At 40.3% G+C, this 24734-nt stretch overlaps 1 protein-coding gene across 3 annotated transcripts in view; it reads right to left on the bottom strand.

Annotated features, from left to right (window-relative positions):
- Positions 1 to 24734, bottom strand: part of vps13d (vacuolar protein sorting 13 homolog D) — an 87962-nt gene that overhangs the window by 18993 nt on the left and 44235 nt on the right. For all 3 annotated transcript variants that reach the window (XM_080764117.1, XM_080764116.1, XM_080764118.1), the window contains 15 exons: positions 21545 to 21650; positions 20885 to 21037; positions 19754 to 19889; positions 19206 to 19253; positions 18526 to 18676; positions 17705 to 17921; positions 16707 to 16954; positions 15946 to 16137; positions 14390 to 14516; positions 13148 to 13290; positions 12335 to 12465; positions 11666 to 11841; positions 11403 to 11526; positions 10582 to 10817; positions 10165 to 10267 (listed from right to left, as the gene is read on the bottom strand). In XM_080764117.1, the coding sequence (XP_080620243.1) occupies positions 10165 to 10267; positions 10582 to 10817; positions 11403 to 11526; positions 11666 to 11841; positions 12335 to 12465; positions 13148 to 13290; positions 14390 to 14516; positions 15946 to 16137; positions 16707 to 16954; positions 17705 to 17921; positions 18526 to 18676; positions 19206 to 19253; positions 19754 to 19889; positions 20885 to 21037; positions 21545 to 21650 (2291 nt within the window). The remainder of the gene's footprint in view (positions 1 to 10164; positions 10268 to 10581; positions 10818 to 11402; positions 11527 to 11665; positions 11842 to 12334; positions 12466 to 13147; positions 13291 to 14389; positions 14517 to 15945; positions 16138 to 16706; positions 16955 to 17704; positions 17922 to 18525; positions 18677 to 19205; positions 19254 to 19753; positions 19890 to 20884; positions 21038 to 21544; positions 21651 to 24734) is intronic.

The following is a 24734-nucleotide window of genomic DNA, read 5'->3' as shown; positions in this document are numbered from 1 at the left end:
AACTCGCTCTTATAACCACATTTTCAATCGTACCAACACCACAATCGCACATGGTGTACCTCAATATCTCAGGCCACTCACAGCGAAAGAAATATTTGCATTCGACTTTTACTTTTTGCGATAGAGCAATTTGTTCGGGGCATAGTTTCCCCCCATTCACGGCCATTATAATCTCCCAGTCATAGTACTGGCATAGAACTTGGAAGTCTTTTACGTCCACAGCTGAGACATATAAGGGCTTAATTACAGGGCTGACATTAAAGTTACAAGATCTCAATGAGTTGCTCTGCGATACCTTGTGAGCTAATTTGTGCAATTAGGCTAGACACATGCAAGCGCGCGCACGCACGCACGCACACACACACACCCTGTCTTCGCACGCACGCACGCACACACACACCCTGTCTTCCTATTGGCTGGCCTTTACACAGCTCTCGCAAGAGCACGCACGCACACACGCACACACACACCCTGTCTTCCTATTGGCTGGCCTTTACACAGCTCTCGCAAGCGCACGCACGCACGCAAAAAAAATGAAAACTTTTTTTTTTTTTTTTATGAAAAAATTGAAAAAAAAATTGAAAAAAATTGAAAACTTAAAAAAAAAATGAAAAAAATGAAGAAAAAAATTTAAAAAAATGAAAACTTAAAAAAAAAAAATTACTTATTAAGAAAAAACTTCAACTTTTTTTTTTACTTGTTAAGAATAAACTTGAATTTTTTTTAATAAAGTTTTTTTTTTTTTACCTTTAAAGAAAAACTTAAAAACACTTCTACAACTTCCACATACTTTATTCCGCTTTATGCAGTTATTTATGCTTAAACTATAGTTTTTCCAAATGTTCATACTTTTTTAAACTTTTACTTCAGCTTTAATACATTTTCTACTTTTGTTTACAATATGCTACAGTCCCGAAATTTTGATTATGGATTTAGACCACCAATGGGAACACTATTACTCTGGTCCCCGAGTTTCAAACTTGACACGGCAATAACTTTATACATTGCATTTTATGCGAGCCCACGCAGTTTCTACAGGAACTGCTTTCTAGTTCCACTTATTGTGGGCTCGCTACAGCGAGCACACACTAGTTATTGCCAGCCTATATTTATTATGTTTCTTTATTCTGCCGCTTTTTTTGGCACCCTACTACTTCCACATACTTTATGCTAGAAATTTAGTTCAAACTTCAAACTGTTCAGCTCTTTGCAGTGATGGGTGCTTGTATTTTTATTTTTACAAAGTTTTATACTTTTTATACTTTTTAACTTTTTAACTTTTTTTAACATCCTTTATAATGAGAGTCGATGGAAGAAAGGTCCCATTTTTCACAGTTAACTTTTTTGAGCTCTTATTACTCCGTCATACTTTCACTTTGAAACTTCATTCAAACTTTATAATGTTCATCTATCTTTGAACTTTCATTGGTGAAAAAGTTGTTTTGAAAAAGTTTATACTTTTTAAAATATTTAACTTTAGAACGCTCACACGGCTCTGGACTTTTTCGTGGTTCAAACCGTATTCGAATACGTTAAACGGTTTTTCCGAAATCGCAGTTCAATCGCAGGCCGTTTCGCGTAATTAGTGCCATTTTAGAGTGCGGGCCTTCTTTGACTAGAGTGTGGAGACTGAAATTCTTTCCTTGAAAATTTACCAAACAAATTGTCGTCCCGGCCAAAGTATTCATTTTACACGCATGTTCTTTTGTCATTTTGTAGCCACACATGTCCTCTTTCACACATTGTGACCACCAAAGCACAGAGACATACAGAATGTGAACTACGGCCTTTTAAGTGACACAAAAACAGTCAATCTGCTCATTGACCTCCATTGTATAATTCTTACGAGGAAATTATCGCGCTGACAATTCTTAACTCGCTCTTATAACCACATTTTCAATCGTACCAACACCACAATCGCACATGGTGTACCTCAATATCTCAGGCCACTCACAGCGAAAGAAATATTTGCATTCGACTTTTACTTTTTGCGATAGAGCAATTTGTTCGGGGCATAGTTTCCCCCCATTCACGGCCATTATAATCTCCCAGTCATAGTACTGGCATAGAACTTGGAAGTCTTTTACGTCCACAGCTGAGACATATAAGGGCTTAATTACAGGGCTGACATTAAAGTTACAAGATCTCAATGAGTTGCTCTGCGATACCTTGTGAGCTAATTTGTGCAATTAGGCTAGACACATGCAAGCGCGCGCACGCACGCACGCACACACACACACCCTGTCTTCGCACGCACGCACGCACACACACACCCTGTCTTCCTATTGGCTGGCCTTTACACAGCTCTCGCAAGAGCACGCACGCACACACGCACACACACACCCTGTCTTCCTATTGGCTGGCCTTTACACAGCTCTCGCAAGCGCACGCACGCACGCAAAAAAAATGAAAACTTTTTTTTTTTTTTTTATGAAAAAATTGAAAAAAAAATTGAAAAAAATTGAAAACTTAAAAAAAAAATGAAAAAAATGAAGAAAAAAATTTAAAAAAATGAAAACTTAAAAAAAAAAAATTACTTATTAAGAAAAAACTTCAACTTTTTTTTTTACTTGTTAAGAATAAACTTGAATTTTTTTTAATAAAGTTTTTTTTTTTTTACCTTTAAAGAAAAACTTAAAAACACTTCTACAACTTCCACATACTTTATTCCGCTTTATGCAGTTATTTATGCTTAAACTATAGTTTTTCCAAATGTTCATACTTTTTTAAACTTTTACTTCAGCTTTAATACATTTTCTACTTTTGTTTACAATATGCTACAGTCCCGAAATTTTGATTATGGATTTAGACCACCAATGGGAACACTATTACTCTGGTCCCCGAGTTTCAAACTTGACACGGCAATAACTTTATACATTGCATTTTATGCGAGCCCACGCAGTTTCTACAGGAACTGCTTTCTAGTTCCACTTATTGTGGGCTCGCTACAGCGAGCACACACTAGTTATTGCCAGCCTATATTTATTGTGGGCTCGCTACAGCGAGCACACACTAGTTATTGCCAGCCTATATTTATTGTTTATTTATTTATTCCACCCTTTTTTTTGACACCCTACTACTTCCACATACTTTATGCTAGAAATTTAGTTCAAACTTCAAACTGTTCAGCTCTTTGCAGTGATGGGTGCTTGTATTTTTATTTTTACAAAGTTTTATACTTTTTATACTTTTTAACTTTTAAACTTTTTTTAACATCCTTTATAATGAGAGTCGATGGAAGAAAGGTCCCATTTTTCACAGTTAACTTTTTTGAGCTCTTATTACTCCGTCATACTTTCACTTTGAAACTTCATTCAAACTTTATAATGTTCATCTATCTTTGAACTTTCATTGGTGAAAAAGTTGTTTTGAAAAAGTTTATACTTTTTAAAATATTTAACTTTATTTATAGTTTTTTCCTGCCATTGACAATGTATGGGATTTATCTCTAAATCAAGCTCACTTTTGCAGCCTCATTACTCTGGCATACTTTGTCGTAGAAACGTGATTTAAACTTTAGAACGCTCACACGACTCTGGACTCTGGACGGTTCAAACCGTATTCGAATACGTTGAACGGTTTTTCCGAAATCGCAGTTCAATCGCAGGCCGTTTCGCGTAATTAGTGCCATTTTAGAGTGCGGGCCTTCTTTGACTAGAGTGTGGAGACTGAAATTCTTTCCTTGAAAATTTACCAAACAAATTGTCGTCCCGGCCAAAGTATTCATTTTACACGCATGTTCTTTTGTCATTTTGTAGCCACACATGTCCTCTTTCACACAATGTGACCACCAAAGCACAGAGACATACAGAATGTGAACTACGGCCTTTTAAGTGACACAAAAACAGTAAATCTGCTCATTGACCTCCATTGTATAATTCTTACGAGGAAATTATCGCGCTGACAATTCTTAACTCGCTCTTATAACCACATTTTCAATCGTACCAACACCACAATCGCACATGGTGTACCTCAATATCTCAGGCCACTCACAGCGAAAAAAATATTTGCATTCGACTTTTACTTTTTGCGATAGAGCAATTTGTTCGGGGCATAGTTTTCCCCCCTTCAGAACCATTGTAATCTCCCAGTCATAGTACTGGCATAGAACTTGGAAGTCTTTTACTTCCACAGCTGAGACATATAAGGGCTTAATTACAGGGCTGACATTAAAGTTACAAGATCTCAATGAGTTGCTCTGCGATACCTTGTGAGCTTGTAGGTCTGCTATTTGTGCAATTGGCTGGCCTTTACACAGCTCTCGCAAGAGCACGCACGCACGCACACACGCACACACACCCTGTCTTCCTATTGGCTGGCCTTTACACAGCTCTCGCAAGTGCACGCACGCACGCAAAAAAATGAAAAAAAGGATTTTTTCCAAAAAAAAGTATTTTTTCCAAAAAAAAGTATTTTTTCCAAAAAAAAGTATTTTTTCCAAAAAAAGTATTTTTTTTGAAAAAAAAGTATTATTTTGAAAAAAAAGTATTATTTTGAAAAAAAAGTATTATTTTGAAAAAAAAGTAATTTTTTGAAAAAAATGAAAACTTAAAAAAAAAAAAACTTTAACCTCTTTTTTTTTCTTACTTAAAAGAAAAAACTTGAATTTTTTTAATAAAGATTTTTTTATTTTCATTTAAAGAAAAACTTTTAAAAACACTTCTACAGCTTCCACATACTTTATTCCGCTTTATGCAGTTATTTATGCTTAAACTATAGTTTTTCCAAATGTTCATACTTTTTTTTAACTTTTACTTCAGCTTTAATACATTTTCTACTTTTGTTTACAATATGCTACAGTCCCGAAATATTGATTATGGATTTAGACCACCAATGGGAACACTATTACTCCGGTCCCCGAGTTTCAAACTTGACACGGCAAAAACTTTATACATTGCAATTTATGCGAGCCCACGCAGTTTCTACAGGAACTGCCTTTCTAGTTGTGGGCTCGCTACAGCGAGCACACACTAGTTATTGCCAACCTATGTTTATTCTTATTCTTTATTCCGCCGTTTTTTTGACACCCTACTACTTCCACATACTTTATGCTAGAAATTTAGTTCAAACTTCAAACTGTTCAGCTCTTTGAAGTGATGGGTGCTTGTATTTTTATTTTTACAAAGTTTTATACTTTTTATACTTTTTAACTTTTAAACTTTTTTTTACATCCTTTATAATGAGAGTCGATGGAAGAAAGGTCCCATTTTTCACAGTTAACTTTTTTGAGCTCTTATTACTCCGTCATACTTTCACTTTGAAACTTCATTCAAACTTTATAATGTTCATCTATCTTTGAACTTTCATTGGTGAAAAAGTTGTTTTGAAAAAGTTTATACTTTTTAAAATATTTAACTTTATTTATAGTTTTTGCCTCCCATAGACAATGAATGGGATTTATCTCTAAATCAACCTCACTTTTGCAGCCTCATTACTCTGGCATACTTTGTCGTAGAAACGTGATTTAAACTTTAGAACGCTCACACGACTCTGGACTTTTTCGTGGTTCAAACCATATTCGAATACGTTAAACGGTTTTTCCGAAATCGCAGTTCAATCGCAGGCCGTTTCGTGTAATTAGTGCCATTTTAGAGTGCGGGCCTTCTTTGACTAGAGTGTGGAGACTGAAATTCTTTCCTTGAAAATTTACCAAACAAATTGTCGTCCCGGCCAAAGTATTCATTTTACACGCATGTTCTTTTGTCATTTTGTAGCCACACATGTCCTCTTTCACACAATGTGACCACCAAAGCACAGAGACATACAGAATGTGAACTACGGCCTTTTAAGTGACACAAAAACAGTCAATCTGCTCATTGACCTCCATTGTATAATTCTTACGAGGAAATTATCGCGCTGACAATTCTTAACTCGCTCTTATAACCACATTTTCAATCGTACCAACACCACAATCGCACATGGTGTACCTCAATATCTCAGGCCACTCACAGCGAAAAAAATATTTGCATTCGACTTTTACTTTTTGCGATAGAGCAATTTGTTCGGGGCATAGTTTCCCCCCATTCACGGCCATTATAATCTCCCAGTCATAGTACTGGCATAGAACTTGGAAGTCTTTTACGTCCACAGCTGAGACATATAAGGGCTTAATTACAGGGCTGACATTAAAGTTACAAGATCTCAATGAGTTGCTCTGCGATACCTTGTGAGCTTGTAGGTCTGCTATTTGTGCAATTGGCTGGCCTTTACACAGCTCTCGCAAGAGCACGCACGCACACACGCACACACACACCCTGTCTTCCTATTGGCTGGCCTTTACACAGCTCTCGCAAGTGCACGCACGCACGCACGCAAAAAAATGAAAAAAAGTATTTTTTCCAAAAAAAGTATTTTTTCCAAAAAAAGTATTTTTTCCAAAAAAAGTATTTTTTCCAAAAAAAAGTATTTTTTCCAAAAAAAGTATTTTTTTGAAAAAAAGTATTATTTTGAAAAAAACGTATTATTTTGAAAAAAAAGTATTTTTTTGAAAAAAAAGTATTTTTTTGAAAAAAAAGTATTTTTTTGAAAAAAAAGTAATTTTTTGAAAAAAATGTAATTTTTTGAAAAAAATGAAAACTTAAAAAAAAAAAAACTTTAACCTCTTTTTTTTTTTACTTAAAAGAAAAAACTTGAATTTTTTTAATAAAGATTTTTTTTTTTAAACTTTTAAACTTTTAAAAACACTTCTACAGCTTCCACATACTTTATTCCGCTTTATGCAGTTATTTATGCTTAAACTATAGTTTTTCCAAATGTTCATACTTTTTTTTAACTTTTACTTCAGCTTTAATACATTTTCTACTTTTGTTTACAATATGCTACAGTCCCGAAATTTTGATTATGGATTTAGACCACCAATGGGAACACTATTACTCCGGTCCCCGAGTTTCAAACTTGACACGGCAAAAACTTTATACATTGCAATTTATGCGAGCCCACGCAGTTTCTACAGGAACTGCCTTTCTAGTTATGTTTCTTTATTCTGCCGCTTTTTTTGGCACCCTACTACTTCCACATACTTTATGCTAGAAATTTAGTTCAAACTTCAAACTGTTCAGCTCTTTGCAGTGATGGGTGCTTGTATTTTTATTTTTACAAAGTTTTATACTTTTTATACTTTTTAACTTTTTAACTTTTTTTAACATCCTTTATAATGAGAGTCGATGGAAGAAAGGTCCCATTTTTCACAGTTAACTTTTTTGAGCTCTTATTACTCCGTCATACTTTCACTTTGAAACTTCATTCAAACTTTATAATGTTCATCTATCTTTGAACTTTCATTGGTGAAAAAGTTGTTTTGAAAAAGTTTATACTTTTTAAAATATTTAACTTTATTTATAGTTTTTGCCTCCCATAGACAATGAATGGGATTTATCTCTAAATCAACCTCACTTTTGCAGCCTCATTACTCTGGCATACTTTGTCGTAGAAACGTGATTTAAACTTTAGAACGCTCACACGACTCTGGACTTTTTCGTGGTTGAAACCATATTCGAATACGTTAAACGGTTTTTCCGAAATCGCAGTTCAATCGCAGGCCGTTTCGTGTAATTAGTGCCATTTTAGAGTGCGGGCCTTCTTTGACTAGAGTGTGGAGACTGAAATTCTTTCCTTGAAAATTTACCAAACAAATTGTCGTCCCGGCCAAAGTATTCATTTTACACGCATGTTCTTTTGTCATTTTGTAGCCACACATGTCCTCTTTCACACAATGTGACCACCAAAGCACAGAGACATACAGAATGTGAACTACGGCCTTTTAAGTGACACAAAAACAGTCAATCTGCTCATTGACCTCCATTGTATAATTCTTACGAGGAAATTATCGCGCTGACAATTCTTAACTCGCTCTTATAACCACATTTTCAATCGTACCAACACCACAATCGCACATGGTGTACCTCAATATCTCAGGCCACTCACAGCGAAAAAAATATTTGCATTCGACTTTTACTTTTTGCGATAGAGCAATTTGTTCGGGCATAGTTTCCTCCATCCAGGACCATTGAAATATCCCAGTCATAGTGCTGGCAAGGAGTAGAACTCTTTTTACTTCCACAGCTGAGACATATAAGGGCTTAATTACAGGGCTTGACATTAAAGTTACAAGATCTCAATGAGTTGCTCTGCGATACCTTGTGAGCTTGTAGGTCTGCTATTTGTGCAATTAGGCTAGACACATGCAAGTGCACGCACACACACACCCTGTCTTCGCACGCACGCACGCACGCACACACACACCCTGTCTTCCTATTGGCTGGCCTTTACACAGCTCTCGCAAGCGCACGCACGCACACACACACACACACCCTGTCTTCGCACGCACGCACACACACACCCTATCTTCCTATTGGCTGGCCTTTACACAGCTCTCGCAAGAGCACGCACGCACACACACACCCTGTCTTCCTATTGGCTGGCCTTTACACAGCTCTCGCAAGCGCACGCACGCACGCACGCACGTACGCACGCACGCACGCACGCAAAAAAATGAAAACATTTTTTTTTTTTTTTTTGATTTTTTTTTTAAAAAAATTAAAAATTGAAAAAAATTGAAAAAAATTGAAAAAAATTGAAAAAAATTGAAAAAAATTGAAAAAAATTGAAAAAAATTGAAAAAAATTGAAAAAAATTGAAAAAATGAAAACTTAAAAAAAAATTACTTATTAAGAAAAAACTTCAACTTTTTTTTTTTTTTTACTTAAGAAAAAACTTAAACTTTTTTTTTTTTTTTTTAACTTAAAAAGAATAAACTTGAATTTTTTTAATAAAGTTTTTTTTTTTTACTTTAAAGAAAAACTTTTAAAAACACTTCTACAACTTCCACATACTTTATTCCGCTTTATGCAGTTATTTATGCTTAAACTATAGTTTTTCCAAATGTTCATACTTTTTAAAACTTTTACTTCAGCTTTAATACATTTTCTACTTTTGTTTACAATATGCTACAGTCCCGAAATTTTGATTATGGATTTAGACCACCAATGGGAACACTATTACTCCGGTCCCCGAGTTTCAAACTTGACACGGCAAAAACTTTATACATTGCAATTTATGCGAGCCCACGCAGTTTCTACAGGAACTGCCTTTCTAGTTTTTATTATTTTTCTTCCACTAGTCTTTATTTTGACGCACTACCCCTCCCTCAGTTTTGACTGTACGCACTTGAGCCATATGTCAAATTGACCGGAAAAATCGGGAATCGATGGCGTGTACTTTGCTAAGAGAAATGTTGTATAGTTTAATTGATATGAATTTATTAGTGAATTAAATTATCCCATTGACTTCAATGGAAAAATGCAAAAAATCACATTCAAGTATTTTTCCCTCTGAGACTGTAAGCACTATAGTTACAAAACTTGGAGGAATATTTCCTAATTATCACTAAAATTAATTAAATATATATATTTTTAGGTCGGCCTCATGGTGGCGCTATAACAGCCCACTTTACCTTTTGGCTCATAACTCTTGAACCGTATGTCGTAAAATCAAAATTATTTTTTCCCTGGATTCCTTGGGTCATGACGCATCTCCCCATATAGGCCCATTTCCGCCATGATGGATTTTCCGCCATTTTGAATTTTGTCCAAAACACACTTTTTGCTTTTCCTCCTACAGATTTTGTCCAAATCTCACAAAAATCTGTACACGTGATCTCTGGACCCATCCGATTAAAACAGAAACGCAGATTTTCGGTAGTGCGTATCGTTCGGCCGTAATCGTCTTCCGAAGTCAGTAGGAGGGGCCTATATCACGAAAAATGCCATAAATCACGAACGGAATGTCCAATCCATCCAAAATTTGAATCACATGTCCGGGGTGGTTCGTTCAACCGAGTTCCAAAAGCAATTCCATTTTCATCCATAGGGGGCGCCGCAAACGCGATAAATGTAACCGTTTGTCGAAAAACCAGAATTTCGGGGGTTAAATCCCCTCCGAATTACTTACACACGATTTAAGGTGTGACTTGAAACTGTAACAGGCTGGCAATATCAGTGGGAGGGGTATATATATGTAAGCCACTGCGGCAACCACACTCTGCAATTTTTTAAAATTGCGACCTCTCCGAGGTTGTCTAGTTTCACGGATGTAATAGTACTCTTCATGGTCTAGGCATTAGTTCATGAAGCCTAGACCATGTACTAACTAGGCCACACACAGTACCTTCTTCTTCAGGACGACTCTCTGAGTCTTGGTCTCCACATCCAGAACCAGTTCAGCAGACCCAACCACACGCTTCTTCCCAACAGGCCTCTTACCAGCATCCCTGGATCAATGAAATCACACTCAACCAGGTGTCCTTATTCTGGGCATGTGTCATATGCAAAAAATAAATAAAATAAGAAGAAGCAGCTCCAAACAGAAAATTACATTAAAAAGCTCACACTCATGGTGCAATACATTGTGAGCTTGTACAGTAAATTGCTTCATTTCGAATAGCCGAAGCATAAAGCATTCTCCCAGATCAATATGGCTGCATGAATAAACGTCCACATATAACGAAACAGTGGAGTTGTATACATTCGTTCCTTATGTAATCATAACAAGGGGGTCAATTCATATGGTTCACGGTAAACGTACTGCGAGAAGGTGTACGTCGCCGCTATGTAGATGAAGTTCTCGTAGTACAGCTTGTTGTATTCGCTGAAGAAGTTCATGTCGGCGGTGACCTCCGAGGAGCCGGCGCCCTTGGCGGTGAGGGTCAGGCAGGGCGGCAGCGTGGGCTCGTCGCATGCAAAGTCCAACTCCGAGCCTGCTTTCACCTCGGTGTGGAGACGCATGTCGGCCACGCCGTGCTGCCAGAACTGGATAGGCACCTGGCACAATAGAGCAGTGGTTCTATTCAACCCTTTTCATATCAAGGCCCATTATTTATTTGGCATTTGAGCCACGGGACCACCATTAATTCATTTTGATGACATTGACAGCCTCTCAGACCCAAAACGAAATAATGTTTTGTTATTGTTGGATAAGGTTCTACATTCTCTAATTGTGTAGACTTCTTGTGAATTAAATAATGCAGGTGTTTTAACAATAATATAACTCTTGAGAGCGTAAAATGAAACTAATATCCCTAAAACAAAAGAAAGAAGCTCACCTTTTACTTTCTCTAATAACAACCTAAAACAAGAACCTTGGTTGAAAAAAACTAAAGTTGTCCTTTAAGAAGTAGCGAAAAGATTCTCAGATAAAAAATAATAAAAACTCACTGGTTAATCGACCGATAAGGTTATCAAAACTAATCAATTATTAATTAACAAATTAATTGATAACTCCCATGAGTCCCATCCCTAGTTCCTAAGTTCCTAACTATGAATCATTTTGGTCCCTGTTGTCGGACCCCACGTGTTCTAACTTATGGCCAATGCTGAAGTCATCGCACAACGACATCTGAGACGTACTTCAGAGAGGTTGACAATGCGGAACGGAGGTGGCAGCTGGTCTGTGTCACTGAAGCAGATCTGGTAGGTGGCTCCCTTCAGGGTGATCTCCGCCCTCAAGAAGAAACAGTTTCCCAATGTGTCCCTGTTAGGAAAAAATAAACAAGAAAAAGTGTTGTAGTGCAAAAATGAGCATGGCTTACTTAGTTAACCCAATGGTTAATTTGTCATTTTAAAGAGACATTTGAACAAAAGTGTGTCGGGGGGGGGGGGGGGGGGGTCACCTCATGTTGATGTGGAAGGATTTGGGCTTGTTGACCTCGAAGCCTCCGGACCAGGTGCAGTTGGGCGTGTCCATGAGGCGCACACACAGCAGCTGGTCGTAGTCGTTCCTGGGCCAGTGGAAGACCACGCTAGAGCCTGGCGGCGTGGAGATGTAGTGCTCTGGGTTCGCCGTGCCCTGGGTGGTGGAAACCATTTCAATAATTAACCACTTTCACCCATTAAGACCTGGAACCTGGCATCTGTGTCACTTTAGTGTTCATTATTTTAAACCGTAGCTGTTAAAAAATAGCAGATCTACAAGCTCATGGTGACTCGGTGCCATGCTATGAGTTTGTAGATCTGCAATTTTTTAAATATCGTGAAAATGTGTGTAAATCTTTACACACAGGGGAGGGGGGGGTTTGGGGTCCCCTGGAACAACATATTATGTTCAGATGGGCCACGTCAAATGCAGATAATTCTGGGGGCACTTGACATGAAAAGGTTTGAGCGCCACTGAAACGTTTTTCAGAAAACTGTCAGGATTTGGAAGACATTTTGTAGAATCTGGTCTCAGGTCTTAATGGGTAAACCACTTTAAGATATATATATTTGTTTTATCTGCCCGATACAAATAGAGCATTAGTGGTTAAAAGACCTCTGGTTTTAAGAAAAATTAAACATCTCACCTTTCCCCTCGCAAACTCTCTCTGAGAAAAGGCGAGTTTGTGTGTGGAACGGTTGTCCAACAGGTAACGCGGGGCAAAGGTCACAATGTGCGTGTCCCTGTAGCGTCCCTTTCCTTTCCGCACACTGATACCTGGTTTTTACACAAACCAAAACAAATCAGTCAGTTATCATTCAATAGAAACCAATGCCAGTCAGTTATCATTCAATAGAAACCAATGCCAGTCAGTTATCATTCAATAGAAACCAATGCCAGTCAGTTATCATTCAATAGAAACCAATGCCAGTGCCGGGGTCCACCAGTGGTCCTAGAGGGGGTTCCAGATGGTCCCCAGTTAAACTTAAATGATGAAGTTGGTAACCAAATGGACCCTTATAGATCTTTAACCTTTGAGCGCGTAAAATGAAAGGGTCCATTAGGTTCCATGTTATTAAAGTCTACACAATTAGAGAATGTAGAAGAATTGTTATTTTGATAAAAGGTTGACTGTTATCTCTCCTATGGTAGCCTCGGAAACCACAGGCGTTTTGTTACTCCTATGGTGCCAACATCCATACAGCAAGTTTTGGGTCGGAGAGAAAAAAAATCATAAAATTGAAAATATGAAAAAGATACTAATGTGGAAGGATTATCATATATTAACTTACTTATATTGATCCTATAAACAATTTAATATAGGTATGGTTTTGCACACTCAATTCATAATTAATGTTCCAATTTTGGAGCTCTGTCTGGCTCATGGACAAGAACCAAAAATAACTGAAGCGGTTCCCATTGGGAACCAAGCGGTGGAAAAGGGCTCTGTGTGTCTTGCCTATGTTGTAGATGAGGCCGGGTCTGTTGCCGTGCTGGATGACCTTCACTGCCCTCACGCCGCTGCCTCCGTCCAGGGAGAAGCCCTGGCACCAGCCTGGGACGCCGTCCGGGTGGATCCCTTTCCCAATCCGCATGGTGCACCTGGGGATCCCCCATCCAGGAGGACGGAGAAAAGGCAGGGAAGGAAGAATAAGAAAATGAAAATGGAGGAGGCATGGGTGTCCTGTGCAAATGTGACTCTCGTATTAGATGAGATCCGACCGGCGTCAATATTGATAAAGGGAAATAATGTCACAGGTCAAACCCGAGATTCCCATTGGCTGGATAACTTGGCTTGTTCATGTGGGCTAGAGTTGCTCCGATCAGGTTTTTTTGGGTCCTGATTGTTTTTCTCACGATCAGCCGATACCGATCTTGCGCGTAAGCGGAAACCTTTCATATTTCCAAAATTATTATATGTCCCCACGTCAAAACTGTTCCTGTGGATGTGTGAAGGGGAGAATGTTTAGGCCTGTCACAAAGATGCAAAACGATATTATACTATATATCTGATTGACTAAAATGGTATACAAGAACGGTTTCTCCAGATTGTGTAAATTGCTGATCACACATGGAGTCATTTGGAGTGAATATCGGCCGATGGATGGGAGCACCTCTATGGGCTACCTCTCAGTGACATCATGATCCAGATGTTGTGAACTCTTTCCCCCTGTTCCATGGATTAATGTGTTTTCACTTCTGTCCGCAACTCTGCATCCATTTAACTTAACTACCAACGGGAGCCAAAAGCCAGGGCAAGAAGTAGCGTGGATGCAAGCAAGTGAAGCAACGATACGAAAGTTGAAGCCACACACACACACACACACACACACACACAAGATGCTGAATGAGTCCTGAATTTAAAGCCAAGTGCATTAGCTAAAAGTGCGTGTGTACGTGGATTTCGTACGTTTCTACACAAACGTGTACTGTACTGTGACTGACTGCTTCACAAATCACTTTAGCAAAAAAAAACTATTATGGCAGTGCAAGGCTACCATATCACATAGCATACGCTCTGATGCATTTATCTTTCGACAGCTAGAAGTCATGACACAAACAAAAACAGTTCCAGGACCAGGCTATTCTGATATTTTCAGTGCCAATTAAGTTATTTTGCACAATGCACAAGATGACAGCTGGTAGTAGCAAATGTGGGAGGAAATTGGACTATGACTGCTGATGCCGACCACTGTCTTACATGGCAGGTTGCTCCTTGTCTGTGTAGCAGAAGAGCAGAGGACTGAGGCTTCTGGCCAACTCGTGCTCCTCAAACTGACCCCCTGCGTCCATCTTGCCATTGTCCTGACGGAAGATCAGTGGCAGACCTGAAGGAGGGGACATATGAGTTAGTTATCAAAATACTTGAAAACATTCTTGATGTTTGACTTGTTCTGCTCTTTGCAGCAGCATACTGTAGAGCACAAATGGTGCAAACAGTTTCCCAAACAATGGGTCGGGACCCATTTGTGGGTCACGGACCAATCTTTACGGGTCACGACTCGAGTAAAATGATCTTTTCCTACATTATATATTTCAATAGATAATTTTTTTTTAAAATAATTGTATACATTATAAAACAAACAAACGAACAAATAGTTTCTATGTCAGTCGTTCTTTGATTTTTCTAAAAATAGCAGACCTACAAGCTCTTTTTTCCTATTTCTTTTCTTTTTTCCCCTATTTTTTTCATTTTTGCTCTCCGCTATGGTGTGATCAGCCAAAAATTAACTTTCTACTTCATCATTCTACAACGTCATAGAGCAGATCTACAAGCTATAAACAGAGCACATAGATCTGCATCTGCTACTTCTGCTGCTCTAGAATGTGAATCCTAAAAAGCAACAGTTTTGGACATACGAGGTTTCACACACACACACACACACACACACACACACACACACACACAGTCACACACACACACAGTCACACACACACACACACACACACACACACACACACACACACACACACACACACACACACACACACACACACACACACACACTTTTTTTACATTCTGACCTGAGATCAGATTATAAAAATGTCTTCTACATCCTGACAGTTTTCTGAAAAAGCTATTTTTCTGTCAGTCGTTCTTAGATTTTTCTAAAAATAGCTATTTTTTTTCTTTCCTATTTGTTTCTTATTTTTCTTCCTATTTTTTTTCTTATTTTTTTTCCTATTTTTTTCCTACGTTCGACGTTCGATGTTCGATTTGTTCGATTCGTTTGTTCGATTTGAGATTTGTTCGATTTGAGATTTGTTCGATTTGAGATTTGTTCGATTTGAGATTTGTTCGATTTGAGATTTTGTTCGATTTGAGATTTGTTCTACAAGAGCGGGAACCCCAAAACCCTGATCTTTTTTGTTTTGTTCAAAGTAGTGAAAGTAGCTAATCTACAAGATTGCAACATGGCGCAAAGCTTGTAGAGCTATTGTAGATCAGCTTTTTTCACTAGCTTGGGTCCCGGGAAAACGTCTAATCTCTCTGGGTCTCGACCTGAAAGGTTTGGGAGATTGGGACATGTTGTGGTTTTGAACAGGGGGAAACAAAGACAGGTATAGGAAAAAGCTTGTAGATTTTCAGCACAGGACACTGCCATGCGACTAAGTATAGATGATGCTTTAGGAGCTAATGTTTATCAGTTTATGTACAACTGTGACCTCTCCCAACTATCACTGAGGCTTTCTATTCAAGTGTTAATGCAAAACGATTTGCATTCCTTAACGCAGCCTTGGGGGATTCATAATTACCAGTCTTGTTGATGAGCCAGTAGGGGGCAGATATGAGTATCTTGAGAGCTCCCTGCGCTCGCAGCACGATGCGGATGGTGAGGCAGAGCAGGCGCTTGTTGACGTCGTACAGCCTCATGCGCACCACGTAGTTCTGTGTGCCGGGAGGGATCAGCAGCTCTTTGCACACGGGGAAGTTCTCCAGCAGCACTCCTGAAGGGGAAGACATTAAAAGAAAATGGCAAAAAAATAACGTATTTTAAATCAATGTTTATTTCGACAAAGAAAATTCATCGACTACATTTATTCATGGACGAAAACTAAATGGAAACTAAATGAAAACTAAGCTATGATGACTAACACCAAGACTAAATATACTGACAATTTCGTCAACAAATAAAAACTAGACTAAACTAGCCCACAACCAGCCACGCTGCAACGCGTTGAGGGATTGTAGAAAAAAGTGAAAAAAAAACAGTCATTACGACGGCATCAAGGCACGCCAAAATACATTTACGTCCGGATACCCCGTCCAGGACGGGCTTCAGACGCGCCTCCTCAGGAGACTTGGCTCAGATCTGAACACATTTGATTTGGCGTTTGGAACCCGTTGCGACCGCATGCCCCTCGCTGACATCGACCCCAGGCAGGGTTCGAACCCACAACCTTCCGCATGAAAGGCATTATGCTCTAACCAATACACTACACTTTTCTTTAGCTTATAAACCCTGCCCACACATACAGTTAGTTGGTTAGGACATGAACACGAGCAGAGGTCTGACCTAGCTCCATGTTCTGGGACGTGTCAGCGGCGTGCAGCACAGCCTCTTTCCCCGGCTTCAGGGTGCCTTTGACGGACGTTCCCTTGATGTAGTAGTTGAGGTCGCAGGGCAGCAGGTTGGCCACCACCATGGTGGGCAGCAGGTAGATGGTGTGGCCCGGCTGACGGTAGATCTGCTGCGTCCCACTGGACACCATCTTGGCGGGCTGCTGGTCGGGGTAGTTCTCCTTTTTGATCACCACACAAAACCTGGGAGGAGGCGCAGAGGAAGGAGACGGAGGAGTCAAGGGAAAGGAAGTGGCAAAGTAGATACAGTAGCTACAGATATCCGATCATTCTTTAAATCAGAGATGTATTGATTACGGAGGGGAATCTGTGCTTTGGATGAACATATCCCCCAATGAATGCCCTGCCTACATCCATACTACATCATATCCTCAGATGGTAAGACTGCGTTCAAGTGATGTTATTATAAGATTACGTCTGTGCAACATTGGATTTGGCATGAAAGCCTAATAGTGCCTAATAGCTAAATGCCTAAATTGTAATAGGCGAATCTGTGGCCACACTTACAGAAACTGCGAACACAGCGAGGGATCAAAACATTTGGTTAAAAATGCGTCAACTGAATAGAAGGGAAAAAATTGTTGAATTTGCATTATGTCTATAATTTGCATCCAAGCAATATATCGTTTGACACATTTTTGTGTTGTCAAATGTTGGGCACATAGATATTTAATTTGAGGTTTAGAACTATTGTAATTGATTTTGCATGAAGAATAAGGCATTCAAATTATACGCAAGCTTTACTCCCAATACGTAAGTATGTCTCCGAGATGTGAGTTTGAGCGGACGTCTGTCAAAATTCACAGATAAAAAAAAGATTGAAGAATCAGACTGATTGAACTCTTGTGAATGAGGCCCAATGTGTTTTAACGGCTGGCCACTTGGCTATAATCTATACTTTGCCGTTCAACATGTTTGACCATTATTATTTACCTAAAGTTGCGTTTGAGGTTGTCCTCAAAATCTGCAGACTGGCACTCCCTCTTGCTGCTGCTGACCTCGCCAGGCCGCTCCACGCTGGTCCAGTGGATAGGAACCTTACAGAAGAACAGGCCCAGGCCTTTGGGCCGGGCCTGGAGCCGCCACGACGTCAGGTGAAGGGGCACCGCTAAGGCCTCGCCAGGCAGGATGGGTGGTAACACCACCGGCTCTGTGGACACAATGGTACACAACGTCAGGTGAAGGGGCACCGCTAAGGCCTCGCCAGGCAGGATGGGTGGTAGCACCACTGGCTCTGTGGACACATGTGACAACTGTAAGCATTAAAGAAAACTAATCTCTCGAGACAGATGCTAATAACAGAATCTGTCAGGATTACTGCTCGAAATATGTAATGTTGTTAGCTGGAATAAACACAGAAGCACCCGGGAAGAAATGGACTAAGAAAAGGGAGGGGCCAAAGGAGGTGGTGCCCCAGAGGTAAAGATGGAGGAGGGGGATATTCTTTTTTGTTTTCTCCCTTTCTTTTTACTGAATGGGTTGTTAAGAAACAAGACAGTCAAATAACATCATAGCTTCCCTGTGTAATCTGTAGCTAAATTATATGAAGTTACTAGGTGTGCAGATGGAATCCACAGGGTAAGCGGAAAAGAACATGTTCAAGACATGGGCGTCACACCCATTATATATGAAAGTCTATTGGCCGTTGATTGTGTTCAATTTAGGTAAAAAATATGGTAACTTTTGCAGGGGAAATACATTACATACTGTATAGTGTATCTTCAAGAGAAAATAAATGGGAGATGTGGACTCACTGTCCGGGGCAGACGGGCTGTCCAGTCTGACTTCCATGGGGACCTCCAGCCTGTTCTTGACCATGAGGGCAGAGCGCACGGTGATGACCTTCCTCGCGCTCCCCTCCATGGTGATGGAAAAGACCACTCTCACAGGCGGCAGCGCCGAGAACTAAGGGGAGAACATTTACACACACACATTTGTTTTTTAACCACATGATCCCTAGCGTCCTTATTCTTTCTGAGGTAAATATTTGGCAAGAATTGCGAGTCTGCAAGTTCAGAATACAAATTTGTAACACTTGTTTGGTTAAGAGAATTAAGTGGAATAGAGATAAAGGGGTAGGGGGTCAAGTATATGGGGCGACTGTGACTCAGGAGGTAGAGCAGGTCGTCCAATGATCCATGGATCGGCTCCTGATGTGCTGGTTGGTACCTTGCATGGCTTCTGCCGCAATCGGTGTATGAATGGGTGAATGTAATGCACAATCTATAAGCACCTTGGATAAAGGCCCTATATAAATGCACCATTTAACATTTTATAGTTGGGGGACAGCGTCAACATATTTTATATATCTTTTGTTTTTAGTAATTCACACTGAGCAATGGCTGACAAGCAGGAGGTCAGTTGTACAGTATGTTGACCTAGCATTCAATGTATTTATTAAGAAAATATATACAATACATCTTGCCAGACTTACATAGACATGTGGGTGGATGATGTTGGTTCTACTGATGGGACTGCCAACCTATAAGAAAGAGAGAGAATACATTTATTCTCATAAAGCTCAGAGCCAACCTGTGGGTTGACAGACCTAGTCTCGCGTAGCCAGCCTTCATCTGCCTTTGTTTGACCCAGGCAGATTTAGTCTGGGCCCTCTCTCAATTGTGGGAGGACTTCACGGCCGAAGTGGTGACGAGCCAACCAGATTCGTCTGGAACCAGACTATAACCAACCAGGGCCCAGTATGCAAATATGGGGCGGGGCATTGCAGAAACAAATATAATACTGAGAGGGACGAGACTAATATCCACGCAGTGATATTAGTATCGCTAAGCGAGGCTATGACAGACCTAGACACGGAGAATGTACAATAGCATCATCAAGATCACGTTTTCATTTCAAATTCTAGGCTCCAAGACACCATTAACACACTGCTCATTGTACCTCCACTGAGCACTTGGTTGGTTTATTTTTTAACGTCTCTGAAAGCCTTTGAGTCTTCCAAACATTTCATGGGTCACTCACGGTGTTGGACGGGTTGTTCCTGTCTGGAGCGGCGTAGCGGAAGAACACGCCCACTTTGTCGACGGACACGGGTTTGACCTGCTCCCAGCCGCCCACACGCACCAACAGCTGGTGGAGCTTCAACTCATGGGTGTGTCTGCAGAGGAGGAGGAGAACGTGGGTCAGGGACAGGGTTGGGATTACACATAATTGCTCACAAGTTACAGTTATACAATTTAGGGCGGTATATTTATCAGACGCTCTTAATCCAGAGTGATTTACAGCAAGCAAGGAAAACATGATGTAATACATCTTAATGCATAGAAATAGTAATAATAAGTCTTTGTTCACACAATCCCTACATGCAGACCTGCACACAAATGGCAGTACAATATGCAGTATTGTATTATTTACAAGAAAGATCATTATTTACAACACTGCGACGTGTTGTAAGCTTGTAGATAGCCTATTTTTGGTGCAGGACACACTTCTATAGTAGACATGCTGACATTATGGAATCCAAATGACTGAAATCAGCCGTGGCGACTGATAACTTGAATCCATGCACCTGAGAGCTTTAATCCATTTAGGCCTGACGTCGTAATTAAAAAGAAATCTTCTAAATTCTGACAGTTTTCTGAAATTCCTATGTTTCTATATCAGTGGTCACTGGTGCTCAATATTTCATGTCAAGGACCCTAAAAATGATATGTAATTGGCCTCCGACCCCCATCTGAAAATATGTTGTTTCAGGGACCCCCAAAAAGCAAAGATTTGAGTTAAAAACGTTCGTTCTGAAAAAATATATATTCCAAATTTCCGCCACATTTACACGATTAAAAATAAATAGCAGACCTACAAGCTCGTAGCGTGCCACTCGGTGGCGCGCTATGAGCTTGCATGTAGATCCGCTATTTTTTACAATAACTAAATTATAACAATGTTTAAAACACCAAAAGGGGTAACCAAACTTCCCCCCCAAAATGGGTTAATCCATGCACCCCTGCCTCTGAAGAGGCACTCTGACCAACGTGTAGGAGTCACTAGAGACCACCCTTCCCATGCATCCCTCCTTGGCCGTGGCCAAGTGTGATCGTTGGAAGGCCTGGTCAATCCCGATGCACAACGGAATGTCAACGTTAAAACAATTACCTATGACGCAGTTTCTCACGGGCCTCAAATTCAAACGGGATCTCCTCCCCAGGCAGCACCTCCCTCCACTGGCTGACGTTGTGTGTGTCGTCTGTTCCTGGACCATGCATATCAGAGATGGAGTCAGCACTGCCACTGTGAGAGAGAGCCACCCTGTTGGGGACAAAATAGAGGAAGAAAGGCCTATATTACTGTATATTATATTCCAACAAAATGGTTTTACTGAAAACAACCCTGGACTACAGCTGCTATTGACAATGAATATAATATATTCATAGCTAGCCTTCATCTGCCTTTATTTGCAATGCATATTGCTCCAGGCAGATTAAGTCTGGCCCCTCTCAATGCATATTGCTCCAAGCAGATTAAGTCTGGCCCCTCTCAATGCATATTGCCCCAGCAGATTAAGTCTGGCCCCTCTCAATGCATATTGCCCCAGCAGATTAAGTCTGGCCCCTCTCAATGCATATTAACCCAGGCAGATAGTGGTGACGAGCCAACCAGATTCGTCTGGAACCAGGCTATAGCCAACCAGGGCCCAGTATGCAAATATCGGCCAAATGGATCCTTATGGCTCAATTTGGTTCCGTTTGTACGTCAAAAAACACGTCGTTGGCCATAAGGGGGTTAAATGAATAGTTACCGTGTATCCTCACTGACCTTGTGGGAGTGGTGGTAAGAGTGGCGAACCACATGGTGCATCCTGTATGGTTGCGCAGGGCGTATGGAACGAATGGCTGCCTCTTCTTAGAGAGTTTAACGTCAGCTGGAAGACAGTCAGTCACAGAAGCAGAAAGTCACATTCAAAGAAGGGACAGGTATTGTTGACGGTGTGTTACTGGGCTGATTATACCAGCTGTAAATGGCATGCACTTTGTGTTGTTTCTACTGCACGGAATAGCCAACATAGCATGAGTGGTCGAAAGAAAAAGAGAACATATTTTGTAGTATAGAAAAAGCCATTAAAAACCTTCTATGGGATACTTCTGATGGGATATTTGATATAATAATAAGAAGAACAATTATTATTATTACTAATTGGACTCATTCACAATGCCATGGACATTAATTATGACATTAATTTATGAAAGCAAAATAATCAAAAACCTCAGAAATTGAGGTAAGTGGTATACTCCCGACAGCGACGATATATTAGTATATAGTCTCAAATGAGCAAATTGAAGATTTCTTTGTTTGTTTGTTGATTTGTTTGTTGCCTCACATCCAAAGTGGTTTGTGGGCAAAAATTTAAAACACAAACAAACTTGTATCAATGTTATATTACCCAAATAATACATTTTGCAGAGCGTTTTTTAAGGCTTTTTTCTTTTCAACATAAAAACACAACTGAAAATATTCAAACACATGGATTTACATATATTTAGCAAGAAGCTCAGAACTTGGTTGCAGGTTCACTATGTCCAATATTTAATTAGTCTATGGTGCATGACGATGCTCTACAGCACTATACATGTTATTGGAAAGGACAAACTTATTCAGCATTAGCATTATTTTAGAATTACACGGTAGTGTAATGTCCAATTAACATACATTTACCAGAAATGTATTAGTACCTTAGTTCATAAGGTAACACATCATCCATGTTCTCACAATGGCTGAACCGTAATGCACAAAATACTGGACACAAAGGCCAACAAGAAGTGGATACATTCCTTTACGAAAGGAATCTGAGATGAACTGATTAATACATGCAACAACACAATGTAATATAATACTGTGTAACAAGTGTCATGATGGTGCACCTGGTGAATCCACTCAGTTGATCACGTATGACAGATATTGTAGCCCCGCAAGTGCACGGGGGCTGTAACAGTATAACACCTAGTTCAAACCAAAGACTTGAAACGTACAATTGCTTGCAACGGAATTCAAACTGTCATTTGCAACACTCGAAAACTGGACAGTCCACACATCAAAGGCAATGAGCTGAGACCATTTACCATTTCCAAAGCATCAGCTACTTCTACAAAATTTTTATCCCATGATTTTGCAATCAATTTTTTCACCCAGTGTCAATTATCTAATGTAATCCTGGGCGCTACACTCCCTCTGCCAAACTGGGGAGGGCAGCGGACTGACGTCATGCTTCCTTCTATGCATGAGGAGTCCAAGCTGCTTCTTTTCACTTCACTTCCAAGTTCCCGTGGCCAGACATAGTGCCTGGAAGGATTCCAACTAGTTCCTTTCCCCTCCATCAGGCGCTCTGGCTGGCCAGGGGGAGGCAGTTTAGAGACCAGGATTACTGCATGTTTTTGTGAGGGTACCTACGCCTTGGGTATGGGCACTGCTGACGCGAAGGGGAGAACACGCCCCCCAGTGCACAGCGTCCCAAGCGGGAATCGAACGCAGGACCTTCTAGCTGTAAGGCGACGGCACAACTAACTGTGCCACCGTGCCCCCCACAACCTAACATCTTTGAAGTGCAGACAACATCGGCCAACCTGTGATGGGGTAAGTCAGACCACCGCGATTTGTCTATGCGACGTTCTAAAGCGGCTTCCTCGCAATGCAAATCTTTGGGCTGAACTAGGGCTTGAATGAGGATGGCAATGTCAGCTGGTCCCGTCGGCCCAAACGAAATGTGTCAAAAGCTGATGGCTGGATTGTCATGAAAGGCACGGTGCACGTTCACCACCCCACAGGATCACTTCTAGTTTGGTGACTCCATGGGATTGTCATGAAAGGCACGGTGCACGTTCACCACCCCACAGGATCACTACTAGTTTAGGTGACTCCATGGGATTGTCATGAAAGGCACGGTGCACGTTCACCACCCCACAGGATCACTACTAGTTTAGGTGACTCCATGGGATTGTCATGAAAGGCACGGTGCACGTTCACGACCCCACAGGATCACTAGTAGTTTGGGTGACTCCATGGGATTGTCATGAAAGGCACGGTGCACGTTCACGACCCCACAGGATCACTACTAGTTTAGGTGACTCCATGTAGCACCACCCCTAAGCCACAATGTCCTCGTTTTTCCACCATGGTCTAGTTGGGCGTAAGGAGCAGCACATAATCGGCTAGGGGTCACGAGCAGGAATGTTTAGAGTCTTGTTTATGTGCACTGTCCTTATGCCCACTTGCAAAGCAGAGAAAAATTTAATGGAAAATGCAAAAATATTAACTGCGATTTATGATGCTGGCAAGACTAATGTTTTCTAGCAGCCCCCCCCCCCCCCCACACACACACACACACACACACACACGCGCACACACGCATGCACGCAGCCACGCACACACAAAAACTAAAAGGAAGCCATGGTGTGCCTTCATTTGAAGAAGGACGGAAATGCTAATACTAACACAGTTACTCTGTGTAATGCCCATAATTTTTTATTAAGTCAATAAAAAAATTATGTTTCGATTAGTGCAATTGTGGTGAAAGTGCTCTATAAATACAATGTTATTAAAACAGTCAAGCATCTGTATCTGTAAATGCCATCTTCTGCTCGTTTCCTGGCACACAATGCATAGTTACTCAGAAATCTGTAAAAACGTTCAATAACTTTTAAGCACTCTCACGGAGGTTCACATAGAAATTGATTGACTAAATGGAATTACGTGGACATCGCACACGGTTCAATGGGAACGAAGAGCGATTTTCTGTTAGTATCTCCAAAAATATATATTCCAAAAATATTGTTAAAGAGTCTTTCTTCAATTAATTTTCATTCCGTTCCTCATAATGCTTTACAGCAGAATAATTGACAGTGAAGCCACTAGTCGGCACACCATTAATTAAGCTATAGAATGTTGTGTGTATAAAGGTGTACAATGGGATGGATTGTTATTAAATAAAGGACACCAAATGGAGTTGAATGTG

The sequence above is a fragment of the Protomyctophum bolini genome (assembly GCF_963924005.1).
Source record: "Protomyctophum bolini genome assembly, chromosome: 5".
NCBI lineage: Eukaryota > Metazoa > Chordata > Actinopteri > Myctophiformes > Myctophidae > Protomyctophum > Protomyctophum bolini.
Note: the sequence above shows the minus strand (reverse complement) of the source record. Positions and strands in the feature narration are given on the sequence as shown.